The 27,912-nt window shown below is 42.6% G+C and overlaps 1 protein-coding gene across 2 annotated transcripts in view; it reads right to left on the bottom strand.

Moving 5' to 3' along the window:
• The window catches only part of NT5C2 (5'-nucleotidase, cytosolic II), a 127,997-nt gene extending 107,751 nt beyond the window's left edge, over positions 1 to 20,246 (bottom strand). The window contains exons 1-2 of one of the 2 annotated variants that reach the window (XM_054984275.1): positions 20,161 to 20,246; positions 3,777 to 3,911 (exon numbers count right to left, since the gene is read on the bottom strand). In XM_054984275.1, coding sequence (XP_054840250.1) covers positions 3,777 to 3,877 — 101 coding nt within the window. In that variant the 5' untranslated portion in view covers positions 3,878 to 3,911; positions 20,161 to 20,246. Of the gene's footprint in view, positions 1 to 3,776; positions 3,912 to 20,160 lie in introns of those variants that run through there. The other variant, XM_054984276.1, reaches the window with a different exon arrangement.
• Positions 20,247 to 27,912: the final 7,666 nt, after the last annotated feature.

A 27,912-nucleotide genomic window follows, 5' to 3' on the forward strand; every position in this document is an offset into this window, starting at 1 on the left:
TCTGCTGTAGGGGTGGGCATCCCTTCTAATCTGCTTAGGTAGGGCTCTTGTATCACATGCCTCTGTTGAGGTCCACTGTTGCAGGGTCTTCCTGTCCACTGACTGTTCATGGAAGGGTGACAGTGGTTTCGGAGGGCAATAACCAGATCGGCAGCTGGTGCTCAGCTGCACCTGTGTGTGCCACTTACGGGGCCATCATTAGCTGTCACAGACTGATTGGTGGATGCTGCCAGGGTTGCTAAGGACTCCGGCATGCTTCCTATGCCATCTGTGCAGGGCAGAGGGTGTGCATTGTTGTTTGCCCCTGTGAAATATCCATGGAGAGCAGACTAGTGATGTGCCAGCAGCTGGACACCTCCACTGCAGGGGCTTTCAGGATTATGCTGTAAAGACATCAAGAATCTTGCATTTCCTTAGAAGACTGTTAAGGCTGTATGACCACCAAGAATATTCACAGAACTGAAATTTGAATCAGGACCTTCAATTTGTAGCTTACTGTGAATTTGTTGGATGATCTTATGCAAGCTACTCATTGTCAGCATTAGCTACCACTTGCCATACTGGATTTTTGTAATAATTTACAAGATAATCTGAAGTACTTTGAATACTTTAAAGTACTATATAATGTTAAGTAGTATTTTACTATTATTCTTAGTGAGTTGTCCAAAACCATCCAGCAAAGAAATCACAGGACTACCACTCTCAAGTTTCTGTTTCAGTTCAACAGCAAGTAAGAATGTCTGTTTCTCTCTTCTTGTCATCCACTTCCGAGAAGAGGGAAAGAAACAGTAGTACTAGCTGTTATAATCTCCTAAATCCATTTAAATCAATTGTGTAAACTCTGCTCAGGGTGGCACTGATATTCTCTGTTGCGCATTTTTGTTTTAAAGAAACTGTTACATGGTGTCTGCATAAAATGAAGAGCCAGAAAGCAAAAGTATTGCTATAAATGTCCGCCTTCGACAATACAATGTCCACCATGTTCCCAGAAGAAAACGTAGAAGGCATCATTAGCAAGAAAGAGAAGAAATGTAGCCCAAAGAAATTATCGACATAGCAGGATGGCTAGCCAGGACACTTGTAGACTACAAAGAGATTCAGGCAAGTGTATTGGGTGTGAGAAACAAACACCTTGGACTTCTATTTGTAAGGCTGCTTCATACCAAGTCAGCTTGTTCACAAAATATTCTACTAATTCCCTTGCTAGTATGTAACCTCCAGTTCAACTCAATTTTTTTCACTTGTACCTAGGAAAAGGTTTCTTAAAAATCTTATGCACTAAAGTCACTGGAGAAATAAAAATATGTAAGTGAGGGACCTGTAAGGATTTGCATAGAGTATCTCATTCCCTGCCCCCCCCCCCGACTTTCCTTTCCCTTACTATTTTCTCTTTCCCTTCCTTGGCAGTCCCCACAGCCTCTCCCCTTTCCTGTTTCCTTTTCTCCTTCCCAACCATGAGCCAACTTACCTTTACCTGCCTCCCTATCTTCAGCTTTTTCTACATCATTACCCCAATAGTCTCTCCCCTGAAACAGTCTGTCTGGGTTGTGCGGTGGTTGGCACTGAGTGAGATTATATGGCAGCTGGGCCCAGTTGCACGGTGGCTGCCACTGGGCTGAGCTGCACTGTGACTGATGATGATGGGCCATGCCAAGTTGAATGGGCAGCGAGTTTCCAGGAGTCACTACTGCTCCTGTATTTGACAAGCCCTCATCCATCAGGGAACATGATGGGGGCAGACTTTTTCCAGGGCTGTTTCATTGCCCCTGCCCACTCCTGCTGCCCCTCTCAAAAGGTTTTGCTCTCCAGAAACCAAGCATTGGAAGGCTTGGCAATATTGTTATGGTTTCCGAGCAACAGCTTATGAGAGTTCAGTAAGCATTCTTTTCTTAAAACTACAGATTTTGTTTCTGTTATTTTGAGGAAGTATTAAACCCCCAATGTACTTTTTTTTTTAAGATTTCAGATTTTTCTGCAACCCTATGGGCTTCCTTCATGTTTAAAAAGAAATCCCTCAGTCTGTAAATAGCTCCATTTTGCTGCTCTATCAATCATATTCACCAGCCTGGTGGCTGGCTACTGGACAGGGCCCAGTTGCCCAGGGCCACCTCACTTTCCCCTATATTCTCTTCCCCTCACCATTTCTCTTTTCCTCCTCTTGGCAATCCCCATATCCTTACCTTTCTCTGCTTTCTTCTCTCCTTAGCACCCTCCACCATACTTTTTATCTGCCTCCCATCTTCAGCTACATTTATTATTTATTTACTTAATTTATATACACATTTCTCCACAATGGCAGCCCAAATAACCTTACATAATTTTCCTCCACTTTATCCTCCATTTTATCCTCACAACAACCCTATGAGGTACATTAGGATGAGAGTATTTGACAGAACCAAAGCCACCAAGCATGCTTCCATAGCAAAGTGAGAAGTGAAACCAGTGGCAAGGCTGCTGCTGAACATCAGCAAGCAGCCAGGCCTGGGTGATTCATGCAAGTTGGGTGATAGCAAGTTGCCCATTTGCTTACTGGCCTGGCCCCAATGAGTCATCCCTCAAAGGCCAAAACAGAAAGGGTCCTGCTCCCCCACCCTGTCTTTTACTGACAAAAACCAAAATTGGCAATACTGAAATAGCACTCATTTCTTAAACCCAGGTACTGCCTCTAGCCCCCCCCCCCCCGCTAGTGGGGTTTTTTTTTAATTCTGATTTTTCTGCAACACTGGGGTTTTGGGAAGAATTGTAGAAAAATCTGTTGTCTGTTCATGGTCCCAAGCTCTAGATTTAAGCATCAACTGATTTGGCTGTACTAAGAATCTTATATACTAATAACCAAGTGGCCCTGATCTGTGGATGCTTAAATCTGGAGACTGGAGCCACAAATGGACATCATCTTCCTACATGCACAAAAATCATTTTTAAAAAACAAAAAACAAAATAGTATATGGAGCCCGTAACAGTATTCTAGACTTGTTTTCTGTCAGTAAAAAGTAAGGGAAGCGGGCTGGTCCCTTACCAATGGTGTTTGGGCCTTTGAAGGAGGACTTACTGGGGCCAGGCTCAGAAGCAACCACCAGACAATTTGATACCACATGACCTGCATGGCTCACTCAGGCCCAGGTGCTTGCTATTGTTCAACAGCATCACGCCACCCCACCCTCCAAAAACACAGTATGATGGAGTGGTTAGAGTTTCAGAGAAGGATCCAGGAGACTCAGGTTCAAATTGTCACTCTGCTGTGGAAGCTCACTGGGTGACTTTGATCCAATAAAATATTCCCAGCCTAACCTACCTCTCAGGGTTGTTGGAAGGATAATATGAAGGCAAGGAGAATGATGTAAGCTGCTTTGTGTCTCCATTGTGGAGAAAGGCAGTATGTAAATGAAGTAAATTAATAAATATGGATGAAGATAGGGGACAAGTAAAAGATAGTTTAGTGGATTTGAAGAAGAGAAGGACATAAGGAAAGATGAGCATATGGGGACTGCCAAGAGAAGGGAAAGAGGAAATAGAGAAAAGTGAAGTACCCACCACAAGTCCTTGCAGATTCTCCACCATGCAACTGAGCATGGCTCAGCCAGCACCACACAACTGAGCCAGAGGACAGGCTGCCAAGGGGAGGAGGTAAAGAAAGGGACGTAAGAAGCTGTGGAAGGAAAAGAAGCAGCTATTAGCTCTTAGCCATAAGACGGTAACTGTATGTGGTCCTAATTTGGATTTTTTTAGCTTCCCTAGTGAAATTTTGCAGGAGTGGCTTTACTACACAAACAGCTTACCGGTGATATGCTTCCCGACGATACTTCTTCAGAGAATGCCCATCCATATTTGCAGGAAGATCTGCTGCATTTTGTAATCGATCACTCCATGAAGTTGTCATTTTTTTTTTTTAAGTTGCCAATTGTCACTTTACTCTGGAAGGGTAGATGAAGAAACCTAGTTAGCTTTCAACGCATGTTTCACAAGACTGTTATATAACCATTTCCTTTTTTAAAAATACCAGCACTAACTGGAAACACTAAAAGAACCTGATAAAAAACAATTCACTGTTATTAGTTAAACTAAATGCTGATAGAAAAACTAGATGTGTCTGTATAAATGCATATTGGTCAGGAAAATGTTTAATATGTATTTCAGTGTAAGGTTCATGATTTATTCTGATAGTTTCATACTCTGGAGCTTCGGGAACATGGAAGTTTTCTCTCTGTCCTTCCCTTGCCCTTCCTCATTTGTTCTAAATTTGTTCTAAAGTTAACAGTGAGAGCAAAATTGCTTAATTTCTAATTTCCTTGCTTTATGTTTTAAACAAAAAATCCTGTGCATTAATTCTGTATGTTTTTGCCAGCCCCAGCCAACAGAGAATCTGAATGCACTACAGAGCTGGAAACAGTACCACTTCCATTCAACATTCAGAGAGATGAAAACCAAAAGTAAAACTAAAATCACTGGCAGCAGCTAAACTATTCCTAAGAAAAGGAACCTGATTCTACAGAATCTAAAAATTGTATCATCAAAAAGCAAAGATTAAAACCAAATACTCCAGATAAGGCAGGCTAACTGTGTCAAAGTTCCTGCTTCCCCTAGCAAATTAGCAGGTAGATAACTCACCCCTCCACTATGCTCAATAGTGAGCATGCAACAAAAATATTCTGTGTGGGAAATGATCAGGCATATGGAAGGCTGCATCACACAGTACTTCCATTCCACTCCACCTAGGAAGAATCAAACTTTGTGGATATTTGTGTGGAATGCCAAAATAACAAATTACATCATGAATATGAAGAGAAAGCATGTGAGATTTTACCATGGCAAGAAGAGTTTCAGACTAGGTAAGCTTCTGAACTGGATGTTATAATTATCATTTATCATGCAATAACCTACATGACAGAAACGTAAGTGTGAAATAATGTTTAATAGTTACGCAAACATAGTGACTTGGATCCACCAGAAAGTTTCCTTGGCCAACAGAATGTGACTCCTCCTAAAGCAGGTTCTAGGTCAGAAAACTCAGAGCTGGAACAGTGTTTACTTCAAGGGGGGGGGGAGAATTGGTATCTAAAATGTATAAAATTTTGTTGAAATGGTTTACAGAAGACAAGATAGTAAAGGTTCAAATGGTAAAATGGGCAATAAATTGTAATAAGGATATATTGATAGAAGCTTGGGAGAAATTGTGGAAGAATACTATAAAGATATCAACATGTACCATGATAAGAGAAAATGTTTATAAAATGATTTATAGACGGTATCTTACTCCAAAAAAATTAGCTAAGGGAAACAGTCAGATGTCAGATAAATGTTGGAAATGTGGGAAACATGAAGGTTCTTTTTACCATATGTGGTAGACGTGTGAAAAAGCTAAACAGTTCTGGGGGGAAATAGTAGATGCTGTCAGATATATTACAGAAAAATGTTGTTAAGAACCCAGAATTGTTATTGTTATGTATGAACCTTGAAGAATTTGATAAAATGGACAGGATAATGGTGTTTTATATGATTATGGCAGCTAGGATACTATATGCTCAGTTGTGGAAGACAAAGGAGATACCATCAGTGGAAGATTGGATCTTGAAAACATTGAATTTGGCAGAAATGGACAAACTTACGAGGAAACTACGAGAAGATGTTGCGGAAGAATATATAAGAAGCTGGGAGAAATTTAAGAATTATATGGAAAAAAAGTGGGACATTAAAGGGAAAGTGTGGTCTTTGGATACTTTTTAAGGGGAGGATAGTGCTCTGTTACTTTAACTGAATATAGAGATAGAAATTTTAACATTATATTGGAAAAGGATAATATAGTTTGTGATAATATACCAGGCTATAGCGACGTATTTTGCTATAATACACTAGGTCATAATAAGACAAGATTTATAGGGTATACACCAGATTATGGTATAATGTAGGACACTATATAGTAAACGCCTAATTTAAGTTATAAGAGGAAAAAATGAGACAATATATCTTAAAGTAATACTGAAAATAACAATAATTTTGAATGTTATAGATATGGTATAGTATATATATATTATTTTGGATATGGAATATTATAGGTTATACTATTATAGAGTATATTATAGAGAGTGTATATGTTGAGTAATAGAATATATGATTCATTGCTAGAATATACTGGATATTATATAGTATTAAATATATGATACATATTGTTAGATTATGTTATTGGATAACTATGTTATATAGGGTTTAGGATGGTTAAGGATTATATATTAAGAGGTAGTAAAGTTAATTAGATGAAGGGAATGGAAAATTGTCGGAAGTCAACGGAAAAGTGGGGGGAAAGGGTGGGGGACATTACTATATGGGGGAGATAAAATAATGTGTTATATGCGTGAATTGATATAATGACCCATCCAATAAAAATTCTTATAAAAAAAAAGAATGTGACTCCTCCTTCCCACTGCCATCTAATATGCCCCCCACCCCGCAAATACTACTTTGATAGAACCCTGAGATTCAAAATGGCTCACGAACACCACCTACAGTGTCTGGGCTTTTGGACCCCTGTGGTTTACATGAGAATAATGCTTTATGCTCCATTCCACACTGGGGCTACCTGGCCAACTTAAATCATTTTTGACAAAGGGAAAACAATTTGAGCCAGATTCCCTTTTTGTCATGGAAATGCAGAGACATTAAAATGACAGAACTATTCTGTAATAATTCTCTGATTGGTAGCAATAATCTCCAACATCAGAGTTGGAGACTGGTTAGATCTGCTAATCAATCTCACCCAGGAGGCTGTCTTAGGTCAGACTCCATTGCCTCCACTATCTTGGTACTGCAAGAAGCTCTGTACGTGCTCGGAGGAACCTGCTACAACATAGGTAAAGTGCACTTAGCTGAGTTTGCTCAAAATTATTGTGTTGAAAGACTGTGTGTGCTGTGCAATAGTGTGCTCTTCCCTGTGTTTTGTATTTTTGTCCTCTTTCCTACCCCTTTTGAATCCATCCACCATTTCCCCTTTTTTCTATAATAAACCTTTCTATAAAGACATTTTTTAGCTTCCTTTCTCTTGGATGTTTCTCTTAATCTCTTCCTTATGTGCCAGACCACTTGGATGCTACATAGTTTGCTATGAGGTATTCTTCAGGGTTTCCACCCTGTTATTTTGCTATGACAGAGCTGGAAGGGCACCTTCACAGTGGATCAGTCTAGATGTTCTCAGGAGATAGCTGCATAGTGGCAATCAATTATCCAGGTATTTTCCAGTGAAACCTTGGTCTAAGGGAGTTCCCAGCAAAGAAAGTCACTTTCTCCCATTCCTAACCATAACACTGCTCTGGGGAGACAGGAAACCCCCAGTAACAGCACAGAAGGCAGAGCTGGAAAACTGCTGGAGGAGTGGTAAATTGGTAAGCCAGGTCCCCAAGCACACGGAAATTCTCAAGCCATTACCTGCCAAGTAACCAAGCTAGTATCTTGAATACAGTAACTAACATTTTACAGACAAAAGACCAAGCAGACTCATTCTACTAGCACTTCCATAATCTCCTACTACAGCTTTCAGTTCAGTGATTGAAGAGGATGCAACATTTTGCAGAAACTCCATTTTACCCATTTTCACCTCTCTTATATTCTGATACCTAACTAGGAAATTAAAAAACTGGCTTCAGACTACTCTTACCCAAGAGAAAAATCTAGACACCTTGTGATGATCAAGGCTACATCGTCTCTATTTTTCTTTTTAGAATTTCATTTGCTTTAAATACACAAATGCTTCTTTTCAAAATGTAGCCAAGGACACAAACTAAAAATAAATTGGGCTGAACCCTGATATACTTTTCTACGTCAATGGAATAAGTATGTAGAGCACAAGTAACTAAGCCAGCCAATCAAAATTATCGGCTGTGAGCTACTGAATTTTATGGCACCTTTCTTAAGTTACAAAAAACTATTTTTAAAGCCTAAGCATCTGTAAATAGCCTTGAATATATATAGAAACCTGTACACGTTAGAAATTTTAGAAACAACTTTATTTATTTTAATTATACAGTCCTAACACTGTCCTAGCAGATCATTTCTGAAGTATATATATAGTATATATACTATATATTTGGTTGTAAAGCTCTGCAACAAGTTATCTTAATGTGCAAGGTGACACGCACACACACAATGTGGGTGTTGCACATATAGAGAAGTTTTTTCTGTTTGTTAAAAAGCTTCTTCAAATTAAATTAAGTTGACAAACTGAATAGATTTCCATGGGGATCTGACAGCTGAAATATGTGAGAGTGTATGGGGGTAGTGGGCTCCCTAGAGTAGGGCAAGCAATTCTCTTTCATTTTTCAGCCTAAAGCTGGGACACTTTTGTAGTTCCTATACACATCCTCTTTTCAGCTGACATGATTTCCGACTGTGACCTGAATAGCTTACAATATTAGATGACAGAACAAAAGATTAGTTGTGACCCTGTTTTTTCTAGTTCCTTCTCAGTGAGCTTCTAGAACACAAAAGCAAAGTTTTAATAACCATTAAAAAGTGTCTATATTGCAAGAGTCTAACACATCCAGAACTAGTGCTAGAAGGCTCTAGTAAACACTCTCTCTCTAACTCTCAGCACTAAATTAATCCCACTTTCTATATTTAGATTCTATAGCTTCTTGGAATCAGCATTTCACAAAGATTAATTAAACCTCCTCATATTCCAGGGGTCCCTCAGCTTACAGTAACAAATCCAAGTCAAAGAGTATTATACAGGAGTCCAGTAGCACCTTAAAAGCAAATAAAGTTTATTCCAACATAAACTTTTGTGGGTCAGAGCTAACTTCCTCAGATGCACTGGAGTGTAAATCTATCAGGCTTATTTATATGCCCAACAGAAAGGTGGAAGTCACAAAGGGAAGCAGTTCAAAATAAAATCCAATTTTTTAAAAAAGTCAGTTTACTCTGAATGCATGTCAGACACTTCCAACAACCGTTAGATAAGCAAAATATAAAACCTAATGCTGAATGAAAGGAAACTAGCAGATACAATAGGAAGTTACAGAGGTATCGCTGAAGTAACTAATAACTGTAGGGGATGGGATGCTAATTAGCATTCCACCCCTTACAGACATTATTTCAGTTATACATTTGCTGCTGCTTACATGGCTACCCATCTGGACTTATCAAGCAAAAAGCGTTTATTTTATTCTTTGTGCACCAGAACTGGAAAAAGAACTGAAAAGTACTGTGCAGGAAAACTGTATTTATGAAATCCATCTATTTATCACTCAGAGAAGAGCTAGCAGTTTTCCTTCCATATGGTTCTTAGGATCCAAACCATTATCTGCTATATTTTGTGATCTGCCAGTTTCCTTCCTAGGTTGGTTCAGGTATATAAGGTATGTATTGTGAGTTACCACACATCCAAGAGAGGAATGGAACAAGAAACCAAGACATAGATGGAAAAAACATAGTCTTAGAATATTTCTCAGTTCATTATTTTGAAAGAAAATACTGCATTTCAAGTAGATGACAATAGATGTTTAATTCTCCTGCAAATTAACAGCAGCAAAGAATCCTACAATATTTACTCAAAGGAGTAATCTAATCTCATTATGAAGCTACACAGCAGCCAGTCCATAGCAGTCTCCCTCTTTTCATCTTAGAACACACCAAGATCCTGACAGGCTAGATATAGGCCGTCGTCACACGGGCATCTGTTCCGTTAAATTTACAGCATATAGCGTCATCACTGATATCGGCACAATAACGTTTCTTTGGGTCACCTCGCGTTTCTTCGCGCTCCCAGCTGTCCACACCTAAGCGCTCTGTTCCATTCTCTCTAATGGGCACAGAAGCAGCTCCTCCCCCTTTTTTAAAAAAAAAATTTTGGTGTTTAATTCCGCTATAACGGAATAACATTAAGCTACCTAATCTACTGCTGTTTCCTGAATAATCTGAAATCCGTGTGCACAACTGAAGTTGTTGTCAGCTGGATGAGGCTGCAGTCTTCCACGCCTAAGATCCTCTTGGTAACACAAAACTGAAAGCGGAAGTCGGATAGAACGGTTGCGGAGTTTAAAATTTTCCCCTGCAAAAAAAAAGGCATTATATCGCTATAACATCGTAATGTTTAAAAAAAAACGGAAAATGACTGAACACGGCCATTTTTAGCGAGGTGTGGTTTTGGGTTAAAATAAAACTTTCTCTAATGGCAATTCAGTCATTTTTACTTGTTTTCTTCAGCAGAAAATTTTCATTGTGTGATGTTGTTATAGCGATATAAGGACATTATTACAAAAAAAAAAGGGAAGTCGCAGGAGAAATGGATTCTGGGATTGAGGAGAGAAAAAAAGGGTGGACCTATGGCGTGGCAAGGCGAAAAACATCGATGTGAGGCATTCACACCGAGGCGCAAAATATCGCGACTATCAAGCACAAAGTAGAAGAGAGAAAATCGCATCAGTGTTGGAATAAGGTGGGTGTTTGCCGGGAAATTGCGCCATTTTCGCGCTAAATAGAAGCCCGTGTGACGACGGCCATAGTCTTTCAAAACCATTCCCTCTGGACCACAACTGTCTTAAAAATTATTATAACAAGATCTTCATTAAATATACAAGGAAAATTCACTGTGTAGACTTCCCTCTAACACTTTCCAAGATGTTATTGTGGTAGATGTTCCACTCTTTTTCTTTTATTAAGTAGAAAATAGCACAGTTTTTGCATTGTTCTCGGTCTCTTTTCTCTCTGGCCTGACTACACCAGAAACAATATGCTGCAAGCTGCTTAGTAAACATGCAATTAATACTGCAAGCTTTTGTTCTGAACATTTCAAACACATCTGCAAGTTACAAGTATCTGCCCTACAACTGAGAGATAGCAGTTCAGAAGACTACTGGGCTCTGACAGAGCCTTTGAGCGATTTTTTTAAATGGAATCTGAAACCAGAATGATAGGCAGTATTCTAGCTAAACAGGACAATTTTAGTCTTCAAAGTTCTAAAACACACTGCTGATTTGCTTCACCATCTCAGCTTTTCAAATTCAATGAAAAATCTATTTTAAAGCTTCTGTCATAAACTCTTCTAAATAACATCACTCAATAACAGCATTCATTTATTCATTTCTTATATCAAACTTTAGATACATCAAAATTAAATCTTCTTTCGTACTCTGCATTCTTTCACAGCTCCTCGTTCCCATTGTGTACATCCTTATGTTTGTAGTATAATACCTTGATTCTGCTATCAAGAACAAACAAGGAACCTGCCATTTTTCTTGCTAGAATGTCTCTCTTACTGTATAAATATTCAGAGAAATGAAGGGATTTCAATCTCAAAGCTCACTAATCTGACTTTCAGATGAACGTAGAAGGGAAATTCAAGCACTGGCAATGGTGCCTGCCTTACATGTGAAGGATAACCACTACATTAGCAATCTATGTTATATACAAAAAAAGTCCTTGCACTTTACACAGCTATGTAAGTCACATAGTTATACAAATATGCAAGTAAGGTGAAACAGTATTTCAAAGAGAGCAATACTTCACACTTTTACTTCTGGTGATGCCTTAGTTAAAAATGAAACATATATTAGAACAGGGGTCCCCAACCTTTCTGAGCTTGTATCTGGAATTTTGACAGATGGTTGTGAGAGCCATGGAAAAATAGCTGACATGAGACAGAGCCAAACCCCAAACAGGCGCCATGGGAGACAGAGCCAATCATAATACCTCCCTCTCTACTTTGCAAAATAATCATAGAAGGGGTGTGTGTGTGTGGCAAAGATTAGGGAATAAAAAGAAATAAAGGAAATCATGACAGAAGGGAGAAAGAGACGGGGGAATAAAAAGAAAGCCTGAAGGTGAAATAGAACCACATGCCCAAGTGCTTAACAGCTGGCTGCAGCTGCTATTACAACACTTTCATTTGAATGAGGGCAGCCAATAACAAGCTGTGCATTTCAATGACCTCACCCCCTTTCTGAAAAGCTCAGCAGAGGCCAGGGGAAGCACTGGTGGATGCCGTAATATCCTTGGGCACCACATTGGGGAACCCTGTACTAGGTTTTATTTGATGATTTTCCTAATTTCATACTATGCAAGTTCAAAACCAACTTAAAGAGCTGCAAGCTTTCATTATTTTAACATTTATGACTTTTGCAGTGCAATCCTGAGGCCCACCAGGCCACTAGCAGCTGTGCGCCAGAATAACTATGGTGCATCTAGTCCGCGCCTTAAGGACTTTCATGTAAGAGCCATGCCAGCAGCTGGGCTCAGCCAGGCGCAGTCAAGAGAGAATGTTCCCTAGCTGTCCTGGCAATGCTGGCAGAATCCACCAGTTGCAGGGTCACTGCAGTTGACAATGTCATGAGTGGCAGGAAAAGGCATAGCTAGTCTGTGGGGGGGCCATGCTTGCCATCACCAGCTGCCAATGCTACTCTCCTACCTTGCAGAGAGCAGGTACACAGGACAGAAGGACCCTCAGTGATTGGGCTTGCCATACCAAATCCAAGACCCAGCCTACCAACAGAGGCACCTGCCTCAAGAGGAGGCCTCTCCTCCCACCCCAACAGAGGCGCCTGCCCACCCGCTTGCCCAACCCCCATTTCTGACAAGGGTCAGGCTGGCAGCTGAAGCACCTCTTGCTTATGAACTCCCCCATCCCTGCCGCTGCCACTGTGACCACCCCCCTCCTTGAAAAATTAGACCAAAAAGGCAGCGAGACCCGGCAAGGTTTACAACTGCAGCCCCTGCCCGTCAGGATCAACCCCCCAAGACTCGAAGAGGCAGCTCCTTAAAGACAAGCAGGGGACAGGTTCTGAAACAAATGATGAGAATGCCCATTGGAAACAATGGGAGAGACTGGAAGGCTCATTGGATATGATCGGAGCCACGAATGCCCATCGACATTCAGCAGCTCCACTGAAATACATCACTGTATCAAAAAGATGCAAGGAGAATGCAGAGTGGTTCTTAAGAACTGTGCTCTGATGCTGGGGTGGACAGCCTCTGAGACTAGAGAGACTGCTCCAGGGGCCATCATCCCATCCCCAGTGCAAGGTTCCCCAAGTTCATCCCTGCCTCCACAAACAGCAAAAGGGAGAGTGGTCTGGCCTTGCCTCAGAGATCCCAGGATATTGCCACACACACACACTACATCCCCACATCAACTTCACCGCCCCCCCCATATGCTTATCAGATGTCAGCAGTGCTGATGGAGAATGAGAGTCTTCCATGGCACCCCCACACCCGCCAGACACACACGGGTAACACTCCAAGTCCCACCACGCTGCCTGTAGTGAACTAAGGGAGGGAAGGGAGGAGGGAAGCTGGGCAGGGCTGGAGGCTCCAAGGTGCCACAGGACATCTGCTCCTTGTGGTAGAAGAGCCGCACAAAGGCACAGAGGCACCTGGAGCCTCTTCGAGGCCACTCCATCCATACCAGCCCAGACCCAGAGACCATTCGCTGAGATGTGGGAAAGGGCAGCCCTACGGGGAAATGGGGGGGGGCAGCTACTGTCATGCCCAGGAAAGCAAACAGACAGGGAGGGAGTTGTTGTTTGACACAGACTTTATTGAACTGCCAAAAGTGAAGAGGATGAGTTGATGCATGTTGGCAAGTTCCATCATCCAGGTAGGGAGCTCTACCTGTTAGACAGCAGTCAGGGCCAGGAAAGTCTTTCCTCGTGCTCCCTTCTCAGGAGTGAGGTTGACTTGTGGGCAGCCTGGGAAACTGCTCCTGGGGCTGGCTTGAATGGCAGTCGAGAAGGATTACTGGAGGAGGGAACAGCCATGCTTCTCAGCCTCCCTGAAAGGTTGCAACCTGGCTGAAATGGAAATGGAGACATATGTGGTGACATATACACAAGCCACAGCCAGGTCTGCCATGTCCTGGGCAAGTGTCCATAGCCAGGGGTGGTGGTGGTGGCTCCAGAAGATGGATGCCCCTCTAGCAAGAAAGTGCTTCTCATCTGGATCTTGAGATGCTGCATGACTGCATGGAGAGGGCCAGTCATGGGGTTGGGCATCCACCATCGCAGGGGAGTTACGAGAGCAAGCACCCAGTCTTCTCGAAGTGCAGCCGCTTCAGGGTGGGATTTTTTTTAGAGTGTGTTCTTCTGTGCCTTACTTCTGCTACCAGGTTGGTTTGGCTGGGATTCTCCAGTTCTGTCAGGCTTTGTTAGTTATTTTTGCATTGGGAGACTTCTTGTCACTGGTTGCTGTTGGTGTTTGGCTAAGTCTTCTTTGCTCTAGAGAAAGCACTGGATATTGTCCCACGTAGAAAACAATGGAGAGTAGCTAAGAGCACCCTGTTCAGGGGCCCATAGAAGTGGACCCCTAGATCTGATTTACTTGAAACTTGGGAGGACTTTATTGAGCAGGCAGCAGCTACACTGCTACAATTTTGGGGTAATTTGCATGAAAAACAGCCACTCCATGCCCCTGGAAAGATTCCCTCATAGGGAATATTGAGCCCAGATAATTTTGGCACCCTGGGGGGGAAATGGATCCAAATATAGAGGAATACTGATATTTACGCCCTTTCCAATATCTGAAATGGTATGGCTGGTGTGGTTAGGCCCAGTAATTGTGCCATTAGGGTGAATATGAGGACAAAGTTGCCTAAAACTGAATTTGAAATTGCCCTCTGTACAAATGATGAACGTGTTATTTCTAAAATGTACAAACTTTTGTTAATGTCTGAGACAGAAGAAGAGCAAGTAAAAGAATGTATGATTAAATGGGCAAACTATTGTGGACATGACATATTAATGGAGCAATGGGAAAATACGTGGACAAGGGGGTTGAAATTTACATTAAGCTCTAGTATTAAGGAAAATTATGTATCATGGGTATATGCCTCCTGAAAAATTGGCTAGAATGTACAAGGATGCTTCAAACCTATGTTGGAAATGTGCTAAACAAGAAGGGACATTTTATTATATGTGGTGGTCATGTAAGAAAGCAAAGAGTTTCTGGTTGCAGATACAATCATCAATTCAGATTTTGATGATTAAAATCCAGTTGAAACAAGAGACTTTTTTGTTGGGAATGATGGACAGCCAGTTAGAAAGAAGTTTTGGAACTTTGTTTTTATATTTGATCACAGCAGCAAGAGTACTCTATGCACAAAAATGGAAAACTCCAACATTGCCTACAATGGAAGAATGGGGGATAAAAGTTTCAGAGTTTGCGTAAATGGCAAAACTTACTTCACTGATTAGAGAAAAGCCGTTACATTTTTGACTGAATTGAAACCGTTTACAGACTTTTTACATGAAACAGATAATAATGACTTGATGACAGCTGGATTTATGGATTAAGAATCATGAATAGAAAAAAGAGGGCTCTTATGTTTAACACAGAATACGTGAAACTTTGAAAATGATGTATATTTGTTGCTGAGAAAAATTGGAACTCAATTTGTACTTTAGTTTTAGGTTTTTTTCTTGTTTGTTATGTTTATATGCATTATTGGTATGTGTTCTAATGTTGTTTAATTTTTGTTTATTGCTTATAGATTTCATGTTATTGTTTATAGCTTAAATAAAGAAAAATTCTTCCCAAGAAATATGAGGACAAAGTTGGCATCTTGGCTTGTTACAGGTCCTGGACCCAGAGTTTGTGTCCATGTTAGGAAATGCATTATTGTGAGTGACAAGGTGTTTAAAAATTAGGAGGTTAGGGCAAGAAAAGGTTCGCCTCCCAAAGCCTGTGAGAGAGGGGTATCGTTATCCAGCAAAGGTTGCAGGTCATTAATGATTCACTGAACTGGCTTGAGCTGAACACTACTATATGTGACCACCAGTGGTGTTCTGTTTTTGTTTCACGTTAGCCTATCTTGTAGCAGGTTGTCCATTGGTATCATTCTGGATTTCTCAATCTGTTTCCTTACTACATCAGGTGGGTATTGTAATTTCATTAACATCTGCTGTAGATCTCACAGATAAGAATATCTGTCTGAGAGATTGGAACAGATGCAGCTGTAGCATAGAGCTTGGATGTAGATGATGGTTTGTTTGGTGTGGTTAGAATGGTGACTGGATGCATGTAGGTATGTTTGCCAATTGGTAAATTTCAGGTATAAGGTGGTTCTTAAGCTTCTATCATGTATTTGAATAGTGGTATCTAGAAAATGTATTTCTTGTGTAGATTGAGTCATGGACAGGTTGATAGTAGAGTGGAAGCTACTGAAGGTCTGGTGAAATTTCTCTAGTGCTTCTTTCCCATTTCCTCAGATGTCCAGTATCTCTCAAGTACAAGAGGGATGTTAAAGGTTTGGAGAAAATGAAACACTGCTCCAAGTCGGCTATTAAAAAGTTGGCATATTGTGGTGTCACACAGGTGCCAACGGATATGCAACTAATATGAAAAAATAAATCATTACCAAATCTGAAGTAGTTGTGCGTAAGGGCAAACTGGCAGAGCACAGTAGCAAGGTCAGTTGTGGTGTTATCAGAGATTATCTCAGATCTCCACTCCTACTCATATCTGACAAAGGGAGCTTAACTCTCAAAAACTTATACCGTGGAAAGTCTTGTTGGTCTTTAAGGTGCTACAGGACTCAAACCTTGCTCATATTTATTAAAGGAATTTTTTAAAGCTGATTTCTGAACTGGCAAAATGCTATTTGTTTCAACGCCTACTGCAATAAATCATATAATCAATTGCATAACATTGTAATGTGAGTGAGGAACTGTGATGATTCAGAGAGCAGAGAGCAGCATGTATCCTGTTTATTCCGCCTATTATCAGCATATGTACAGACTGCAAAGCAGTGAGAAGCACAGAGAGAACCAAGATTCTGTTTCCTTCCATTTGACCTGCCCCTAAATGCCACATCACCTACCCTCCCACTGTATCTGGAGAGCAACAATACTTACAATGCAATCCTATGAAGAGTTACTCCACTCTACATCCATTGTAGTCAAATAAATTCTCACCTGTGGAAATTTCATTATCACAAACTGTTAAATGTATACACTCAAACTGGACATGTGTAATCTGCACAGAATTGCCCTGTTAATGCTGGCCACTACTGCTATTTGGCCCCGCAGTCAGAATGAAGAGGCAGACACAAGGTTTGGAACTAAAGGGCCACTTTATTAATATAACATCAACCATTAAATACGGCAAGGGCCAACTAGCGGTACAGGTCAAGCCACGGGGTCACCCCTGGACCACCATCTTAACCTGTCTGGGCAAGCCCTACAGCCCCGGGTGGGAGCCATCAATGTAATGGCTTTACCCCAGCCAGCCAGGCAAAATGGTTCCCCCCTTCAAGCTCCTAAAGCCTCAGCCATACAGTATGAGGGAAGGACTTGCACATGGGGTTCACTGCAGGCAGTCTCCAGGTGGTGGTAGCCATCACAAGCATACCATCCACTCCTGGAAGACCCCATTTTCCCACCAATGGTTAATGTAAACCATGATCCATATGCTTGCGTAAGTATTAAAAGACTGGACATGCCCAATTTGAGTGTATATGTTTGGCAGTATGGGATATATTCTTGCCTACTTAACTATCAAGAAGGTGGTCTCTTTGATAATCTACTGGAGCAGAATCAGGACATTTAGGGGTCAGTCACCAGTCGCAGGAGACATCAAGTTATATTACAAATCTATCAGCAACAACTAGACTGGCTATGTTGTTTCCATACCGATTTTGCTCTAGTTTGGTATCCAAATTGGATCAGGGTTTGGTTTTTTTTGGAGCTTCCAGTTTCAGAATTTTCCCTTACTGTGCTCAGATCATTCCCATACCAATGGATGCAGTCAGAGCATGACTGCATGCAATGTGGATGTGCAGGTATGCATTTTTGCAGGCCCTATCCACACCACTGATATTTTCCTTTCCAACCCTCAAAATGGTAATTGCTATACCATAATAATATAACACTATAGTGATATGGCACCTACTGACTTTTTTTTTTAAAGAGCCTTCCAGGGGCACAGGGGAAGGAAACAGTGGCCACAGGAGGCATGATGCATCTGACAAAGAGAACCATGGTTCTCGAAAGCTTATGCTACAGTAAAGTTGGTTAGTCTTAAAGTTGCTACTGGAATCTTTGCCATTTTGAAAATGTTGTGAAGCTCTGAAACCAAAAAAACTCCTATGAAATATTTTCTCTTTTGGAATGAGTGGATGCTTTAAGACAAGGTGATACCTGTACTCAAACTGTGAAGTATAAATATTTTTATATAAGTTAATTTACAGCATTAATGAAAATTCCTCTATATACTACAGATAGTTGAGTGTATTCATATTTCTGCTTGCTGAAAACTAAAGCATTTATACTTCTAAATCCTATAAATATGCCAAATAGCTCAAAAATTATATGTCAGCTACATTATAACTTATACATTTTATGCTGTTAAAGTGATAAAACAAGTTGAGGTTTGATAAGAAATCAACTGTATGCACTTCTTTTCCTAAAAAATAAAATTCTGTGTTAGTAAAGACTGGAGGCAGTCAAATCAAGAGACAACAACAGGCCTCAAAAGGGCAAGGAGACCATAAGCTCAGAACCTGTGGAGCAGCAGCAGACCAGTCTCTCCTCATCCTGGAAAGCAACAGAATGAGACAGGAAAGGTGCTTCAGTCATCTCTCCTGTTGTTTAGTGTCTAGGCTAAAACAAACAGGGCAAATATCATTTTTGTACAGCAAAAAGTTCAAATTCTGGAACATCAAGGAATCATTTGCACTTCCAAGAACTGTTGTAACACCATGAAAATACAAGGAAGACACTTTAAATCATTTGGCCCATGCGTGCCTATTGCAGAATTATTGCATATTGCAACACAACACTAATGATGGCAGATGTTCATAAAAGCCTTAAGAAACACACATACTTTTTTTCCAGTTTGGCAGCCTTTCTGCTGTAGTTTATCAACTGCAGTCCGACATACAAACCCTTGCCAAGGCCATCTCAGTTTAAATAAAATGAGAAAAATATCAACCTGATCCCTGTGCAAGGTTTGACTGACATGCCACCAGAACAGCTGCCTTTCTCTTTCTCCCTCCCATCCTTTTCCAGAAGATTTCATGATTGTGCAATGAAGTGATGTGCAAAAGCAACTGTCATCACCATTCCAAAACGCTGTTTAATTTTAGGGCAAAGGTCAAAAGTATCGGATTTTTAACACCACCTGATTAACATGAACTATATTACTGTAAACTCTTATTATGAAACAAAAGTAACTTGCTACCCAAGTTCCAGTCTATAGTTGTCCATTTTGAGAGCACATGTCTATGTTAGAGTTCCCCACCTACAGTAGAACTTGCTCTCAGTGAATCCTGAAAAAGCGATTGTGCAAAAAAAACCCAAAAGTTGCAATGGTAACAAGAGGAAATTTACAAGGATGGGTAGGAGAGCCTCCCAATCATAGCCATTCGAGGTGAGGATAGAACGCTGAGATTTACAGGATTACTACCCACCTTCTTCTTACATGGGAGGCAATTCTCTTCTCAACACCTGCCCCTTTTTGCTAAGACAGACAGGACGGGATACAAGACTGGCAAAGGGAATTCCCTCACCGAAACCAACTTTTAGAGCCATCGTCTAAGGCTTTCCCCCCTCAACTTTCAAGAGGAAACGCGGGGATCGACCCCCTCCCATGAGTAACGATTGAAACAGATCCCTCGTTTCCAGCTGCTGTCACCACGCCAGTTAATGTTAGGAGTGTTATTCAATTACGGAAAGACAGTGGAGAACAGGACACATAAAGGTTGCTTCCGAAAGGGGGACTGGAGGGGGGGGGTGCTTTCAGTCGATACCTCCCCCCCCCTCAAAAAAAACTTCTAACGGTGCAGAGGAAAAGTTAAATTCGTGTTTCTCAGCGCTTACCAGCAAAGAGCAGGGCACGCTTAACCGCCCGCCAACTTTCTATTTCTCCACTCAGCCCCGGGGTGGGGTTTCAATCACAGCTCCGCTCGCGCCGCAAAAAAAAGGCAGTGCAGGGAGGGGGCGGTAGAGAGGCCTCCCCCCACCACTGGGGCCAGAAGGAGGCTGCCCCTCAGCCCCCTAAAAAGGTGAGGATCACCCCCCATCTACCACAAACAGAGCTCTTTCGTTCCCTAGTGGAAACCTTCTCCACACGACCACTACCCGCCTCGGCCGCGCCAGCTCCCCCGTGAAGGCGCCCCTTCCTCTCATCTTTCCCTCGCCAAGAGAGCGCGAGAGGGTCGCCGTTTCCCATCTGCCGTCTCCCCCTCACCTTTCCCGCGTGATCCGCTGAGACTTGCGCTTCCCTCGAAAGAAACCGCACAACTGAACTGCCGCAGAACGGGATCTCACGCGCCACGCACGCGCAAGGGAAGGCGTTCCTTCCTCCCCCCCTCCTCCTCTCCCGCCCCGTTGTTTCGCCATCCTCACCCCTCCTCTCCGGCAAGGGATTAAGAGGTATGTTCAAGCCTGCTGCAATGCCGCAGAGGCATACGAGAAGACGCGGGCTCTGACTCAGGAAAGCTATTGTTGGAGGAGTAAATGTTGTTAGTCTTTAAGGTGTTACTGGGTTTTTGTTTTATTTTGCTAAGATAAACTAAAAGACTGCCACCCCTCTGAAAGAGCAAGATCCAGGTTCAATAGTACCTTAAAGACCAACTCGATTTCCAGGGTCCCTTCGTCAGAGCTCATACCTTGGAAATCGAGTTAGTCTTTAAGGTGCTGTTGGACCCAGATTTTGCTCTTCGACTGCAGACCAACAGAGCCACCCTCCTGGAAACTCCCCTCTGGAACAATCCTACACTGCCATGACCTCGCGAGAGAGACTGACTTGAGTCTACCTACTCATTTTTATTCTTAGTTTCTTATGAACAACCAATATGCAATACCAAAACTGCACAGAAGCAGCCAACAACCAAACCACTTAGATGGGGGCCTAATTAGCTTGGAAAGCTAACTGCGTTCATTTTAGTCTTCTGGAAGGGATGCAGTTAGGGTTGCCAGCCTCCAGGTGGTGGCTGGAGATCTCCTGGAATTACAACTGATTGCCAGGCCACATAAATCAGTTCCCCTGGAGAAAACAGCTGCTTTGGAGGGTGGACTTGATGGAATTATAACATGCTGAGGTCCTTTCCTCCTCGCACCCTGCCTTCTCCAGGCTTTACCCCCCCAAATCTCCAGGAATTTCCCAACTTGGAGCTGGCAACCCTAGATGTGGTTCAGGCATCATCTATCACAATGGGATCAGAAGTGTTAACTCATACAATTATCTCTCAGTTCTAAAGCACAAGGTGGTGGTGGTAGCTGTAGGAGGGGGGTGGCTATTCTTTACCCAGGACTTACCTGAGAATACAAGGAGATCCAGACCAGGGCCATATTATTCATAAGGCTGACTAGGCCGAAGCCTAGGAGCCCTGTAGCGACTAGGGCCCAACAATTTTGTTTGCTAAGGTACACCTCCATATAAATTACAATTAATTGATTCTCTTCTACAACCTCTATTAATAAGATAATTAACTGCTTCCTTGTTGACGTGAAACAAATTGACCCTTCTATTAAAACAATTATCCATAAATTATATATTTTAATAAATAAAAATTTATTCACTTCAAAATATTACAATATTGAACAACTATACCCCCAAAAATGTGCTTTCCTGAAGAGTTCTACTCGCTCAATAAAAATATTTTTAAAATTGCGAATAAAATTCTTCAGGAGACCCTGAAAATGGATATGGGGCTATGAACTACGGTCTAGTACCTACCTACCTGGGTCAGGCTGTCAGCTATAGTGGGATGAAAGACTGAAGTGCTGGAGGGGGCCTGAAATACCTGAAAGTCTAGGGGCCTGGCCTTGGGTTAATATGGCCCTGATCCAGGCCACTATTGCAGTATTGCAAATGACCAGACTAGTCATTTAATTTACAGGGGAGGTTCCCAGTGGGCCCCTGCCTGTAGGGGCCACTGGCAGCCAGGAGCAAGCAGAACCCATGACAAGAACGAGCTCACCTGCTGCTTCCTCCAGTGGAGGTCTGAGTGAGCTGAGTGGCCATTCCATTACTGATCTGAAGCAGCGCTCCAATAACTTACCATGTTCCCTCCTTGGCCTTTTTAACTTTCCCATCCGCCCCTGAGAGTCCATTTCTTTGGATGCATCTTTATTATGCAAATCATTTGAATTTGCCACAAGATTCCCACTTATTTTAGAAACAAAATAATGAATTTTTTAAAATCATATGATACAGATTGTATTATGGACTGGGACTGTGTAGGGAGGCCCAATTTACAAGTTTGTATCAAATTCTGAAACATGATGCTTGGGCCCTGCTCAAGGTATATCTGAAGATGAGCATTGTCCGCCTGTAGGAATCCTCATCTAACCCTGATCCCACTAAGAGGCTAAGGATTTGAGTTATTCCATATTAGAGGGGGAAAGCACAATCTTCTTAGGGTGACTGGAGGGCCTGGAGTAGCCCTCTGGAGCACCTTGCCTCTGGAGCACTCCAACTTGCTTATAAATTTATACATTAATATCTCGGGGACTACAAAGAACTCATGGAAAGAAAGAAGAGGGACAACACACCAAGACAGAGCAGAGCTGCAGATCTATTCAGCTCCAAGGAATTGGATTGATAAGAGTCAGAAGAAACTGTGTGTGAGAGAGAGACACACACACACACACACAGTCTGCTTAGGATCAACAAGCATGAACCATTTCATGTTAATTATTGTTCTACATACCTTGGTGATGGAGAGTGCCATCAAGTCATAGCTGATTTATGGCAGCCCCTGGTGGGGTTTTCATGGCAAGAGACTAACAGAGATAGTTTGCCATTGCCTGCCTCTGCAACTCTGGTCTTCACTGATTAACTTCCAAGATATGACGAGATTGGGCTTGACTGGGATATCCAGGACAGAGCTGTACATAATTTATTGTCATATATACTATGCTTTATGTATTAAAAAAGAAAGAAGAAGTTTGAAGTTGCTTATTGCTATATTTCATTAAGAAGTTACACTAGCACTGATCATATTATCAGGGTCATTTGCACAGCATTTGTTATTTTGTAAATTAGAACATGACACAGCAGCATGCTAAGGCTATATAAGGAGTAAGCACAGTGCCCCTAGACTTGGGTGAGAGAAACCCAGGTTCAAATTCCTATTCAAGTTATAACACTCAGGAAATAGTGTTGAGCTGATGTGTTTGTATCTCTGGAAGGTTTATTAGGCATATTTCACATAGGTAGATTTTATCAGGTAGATGCACTCCCTCATTGGAATAATACAGTGTTCTGTAGTCTCAAGGAAAACTGAAATACGTTTTCTTTTCACTGTTCTTTGTCTACATGCCTTCACTGCATGCCTGCACTGCCTGCACCTTTTTCAAGATCATGCTTGCCCAGAATTTCGTAGTTGCATTGTTGTTATTATCCTGCTCCTAGGAAACCTTTAAAATGTTTTAAAGGTCTTTACTTTTCCTAATGTGTCGGCTATTTAAGAGAAGAAGGGGAAGTATAGAATTCAGCACCTCATCCTTACCTGCCAAACAGCTGATCGGTGGCAGGATTTTATCTTGCATGGACCATTTGCACCTCCACTGCTATACATTCTGCAACAGTATGATTCCTCCTATCCCCATTACTTTGCAACAGCCAGCATTTGCCTTTTTGCTTAATTTTAATATAATTTGTTTAACACACAATTGCCAATAAAAATCAATATAGTAACTGTTCAAACTTGTTTGCTATGGCTGGCACATATTGCGCCTTGTAATTTTTGACTTTTCTGTGAGGATGAGCATTGCTGGATTGTAATTGGGAATATAGTGTCATGTGGAACTATAGCAATCGAGCAGTTTCCAGCTGATGAGCAACACATCTACAGTATTAAAGGTCTCAATGTACATACCTGTACCTCAATGTACATATATAGTACATACCTGTGGTCGCAACGCGACCTACCTAATACATTCCTGTCTATTTTATAACCCACGTTCCTTTAAGCCAGATAAGCCCAAGAGACAAGCCAGTGACTACGGTCGTTTATTTTCTTGTCTTCTTGCAAACAACACCAGAATGGCCTTTAACTTCTTCAAAAGGCATTGCAGAGACATCCGACGTATTTCTTTTCTCCTTCAGGTTGCTTGTCTGTTGCTATTAATTTTTGTGTACGGGCGATTAGTTTATAGGTCCCAAAACAGAGGTCTCGGCGACGTGGTGGGGAAATGTTTGTAATTTGTACACCGTCCCTAAACATGAACTTAGACGCTACAAGCCATGCGCGAGTGGGAGGAGAACGGTCTGGCGAATGAGAACGACAAAGAAGGGAATTGACTTCGGGTCGGGGGTGTGGATTGTTCCGGCTGTTTCGGAGCTGTCAGTTTTTACAAGGCTTTCCTCTAGCACGCTTCAATCACGCTTTCCTCCAGTAGCTATGGGAAACAGCCTTCAATTTAAAAATATGAACACCGTTTTCGGTCTTAGCATTACCATCTGTTCGCTGTTCAAAGTGTATTCAACAAATGCGGTAATTCGGAGGTCTGCTTTGGAAATTCAGAAATTGAATCACGAAATTAAATCCCCATCATGGGGAAGAAAAAAGAAATTATGGCGCCTATGAAGGGATGTACTAAAAGGAATGACAGGATTGCCCATTGAAAATAATGGGAGAGGCTTGAAGGCCCATTGGAAATAATGGGAAACAGGAATGCCCATTATTTACTTGCATGACCTCCATTGAAACACATTTCAGCAAAAAAAAAGTTGCAAAGAAAATGTGGAATGGATTTTGAAGGAAAGTCTCTGGGCCCAGATAGACTATTCTGGGACTGGAATGACAGGCCCCTGAGTGGAATGACAGCTCCTGGGTGTATTAGAAGGGCTCTGGAACTGATGTTATGGCTCATTCTTACTGGCTTTAAAAGCTAAGAGAGGCTGAAATTGCTGCTTGCTTTTCCCCTCCCCCCTCCCCATCCTGATGCACAGCCCTTTGTGAAACAAGGTGGCAGGGAGCTGCTGGGAGGAAATGAAGCACCAGTATTTTAATCCTTCCCACTTTGGTTCTAACAAAATACATGAAAGAAGAACAAGCTCAAAAATACATGTTTTTCCCCAGAATGCTGCTACCAAATTGCCTCTCCAGTGGCCACGGGACAGCCCAATCAGCAAAAATGGTGGGGGGAAGGGCTCCAACAATGCAACATTATCACAACTGTGATATCAGCTCCAGCCGCCCCCCCATGCTGCTCCAAACAGACACATCTCAACATGTCAGCAGACACCAAATCGCCTTGAGACTGTGCAGTGATATTGTGATAGCTACACATCTCCAAAAAATATCAACTGAAATATAAATCTTAGTGACTCCAGTTGCAGACCACTATCTCTACACCCAGGTGCCATCATTCCACTCAGGGCCATGTCATTCCAGACACAGAGCTCTTCTCCAATATTCAGGGAGCATCATTCCATTCAGAGATGAGTCATTCAGGTCCCAGAACGCTTCTGCTACACCTAGGGGCTGTCATTCCACTCAGGGACCTGTAATTCCAGTCCCAGAGCCCTTCTGTCACACCCAGGGGCCATCGTTCCAGTTAAGGGCCTGTCATTCCAGTTCCAGAGCCCTTCTGATACACCCAGGGGCTGTCATTCCAGTTAGCGGCCTGTCATTCCAGTTCTAAAGCCCTTCTGTCATACCTAGGGGCCGTCATTCTACTCAGGAGTCTGTCATTCCAGTCCCAGAGCCCTTCTGTCAGACCCAGGGGCCGTTGTTCCACTCAGGGACCTGTAATTCCAATCCCAGAGCCCTTCTGTCTCACCGAGGGCCTGTCATTCCACTTCTAAAGCCCTTCTGTCACACCTAGGGGGCCGTCATTTATTTATTTATTTACGTCATTTATACGCCTTTCTCACTGAGACCCAAGGTGGATTACACAGTATGAGGTTAATACAATCAGTATCAAGTAAGCACATTTCAATACAATACCATAAGGTAAACATATACAAGTTTAAAGACATAGCATTAGCAAGGATCCAAGACATAGTAGGGATACTGAAGCAAAACATAATCAATTCGAGGACTAACATTAGACAGCATGGAGCGATGGTTGTATGTTGGAGTACATATTTAAAGCAGCAGATAATATATGAGGCAAAAATGGTGAGGAAGTCTATGATTCCCAACATGTTAGTGAAGCACCTGAGACCCCATCCCTACAATGCAGCCCTCCCATTAGAGTAAAAAGCCTTTTTGAATAGTTCGGTTTTGCATCATTTACGGAAAGCCAGGAGAGTGGGGGCTCTTCTGACTTCCTCAGGCAGGTCATTCCACAGGATAGGGGCCACCACAGAGAGCGTCTGTGTACAGGCTGCTGCTAATTTCACCTGTGTGGAGCCTGGTACCTGCAGGAGACCCTGTTCAGATGAGCGAAGCTGCCCAGAGCCCTTCTGTCACTCCTAGGGTCTGTCATTCCAGTTAGGGGCCTGTTATTCCAGTTCCAGAGCCCTTCTGTCACACCCAGGGGCCGTCATTCCACTGAAGGGTCTGTCATTCCAGTCCCTGAATAGTCTATCTGGGCTCGGAGACCTTCCTTCAAAATCCATTCCACTTTTTCTTTGCAACTTTTTTTTGCTGGTGTTTCAATGGAGGTCATGCAAGTAAATGCCCATTCCTGTTTCCCATTATTTCCAATGGATCTTCAAGCCTCTCCCCTTATTTTCAATGGGCAATCCTGTCATTCCTTTTAGTACATCCCCTAGTACAGCCCCATCTCGAGACGATGCTGCCAATATGCCACAACTCAGGGCAGCGAGCCTTTCTTCCAGACCACCTGTCCCCAGTTGGCCAAATACTGCATTTAGTTACAATATTTGCACCCAGTTCTTCTGCCACATCAGGGCCACCACTCCTGGGTACCAAAAGAGTAACACCCTTTTCCAGGAAGCCCACTTAGCATCTTTGCCAAGGAGAGGTTACTGATAGACAGGCCTCATCCTCCTTAATAAAGGAGCCAGAGAAGGTGCTAGTGAGGTTACTGCTAAAAGCCAGAGATTACCAGGCATGTGGGTTTATTTGGCAGCCCCCCCCCCTTTAGGGTTGTCCACACAAAAGAGAGACTGTCCTTTTAACAGGGGCTTAATACAGAAATGGACAGCTGAAGCTTTTCATGGCAGGCAGGTAAACAGCATCACCTGGTCTGCTGCAGCTTAAACGGATCCTAAGGGGAAGAGGCCTAGAGGGACTAATTAGCAACCCTACTTAGCAGAACGGAAGAGGGTCCAGCTACCAGGACACCTAAAGCAAAACTTGCAAAGTTTAGAAAAGCAGCATGCTTGCTCAGGCTAGTAAGGTAGGACTGCCTCTCTCCTGGAGGTTTGCATCATCCTTCGGTTCTAACCCCCCCCCCCCTATCTCGCTATGCTCCAAAGGCCGGTTTGTTAACTGCCTTTTAAAAAGAAATGGAACAGGGCAGGAGTCTCTCAACGGGGACAGGGGTGGCCTAACAGTGCAAGTCATGCCTTCCCGATAGATCTCTGGTAAAGGCTTCTCACCAACATACTTTCCAGTTGGCCAGGTCAAAACTGCCCTGTCCCAAAGGCCGAAAGTGCGCAAAGGGCCAGCTGAGCATTCTCAGGGCATTTAGATAAAGACCCCCCACTGGTGATTGGGACGCTCGAACAGATCCTGAGGGTGCAGCGAGGGTTGTCAGCCTCCAAGCGGTGGTGGGAGATTTTCCTGGAATTGCAACTGCTCTCCAGCGTTGGGTAGCGGATTCTACCTGGGCTGACTACCCATGCCCCAGAAAAGCCGCCCATGCTCAGCCTGGAAGCCAGGACCCTCCCTTTTCCCGGTGTGCCCTCCCTCTCCAGTGCGGCCTGCCAAGAGCAGGTGGGCTAACAGGGCTAGGGAGGCCTGGCAGGGGCCCGATGCCCAGCAGGCAGCAGAAGAGGCACAGGACAAGGTGGAGGTAGCAGGATGTGGTGCCACCGCTGCGCCCAGGAGCTGCTGCGTCTGGCAGCGGTCCT

The sequence above is a fragment of the Eublepharis macularius genome, chromosome 6, assembly GCF_028583425.1.
Source record: "Eublepharis macularius isolate TG4126 chromosome 6, MPM_Emac_v1.0, whole genome shotgun sequence".
In the NCBI taxonomy this organism is placed as follows: Eukaryota; Metazoa; Chordata; class Lepidosauria; order Squamata; family Eublepharidae; genus Eublepharis; species Eublepharis macularius.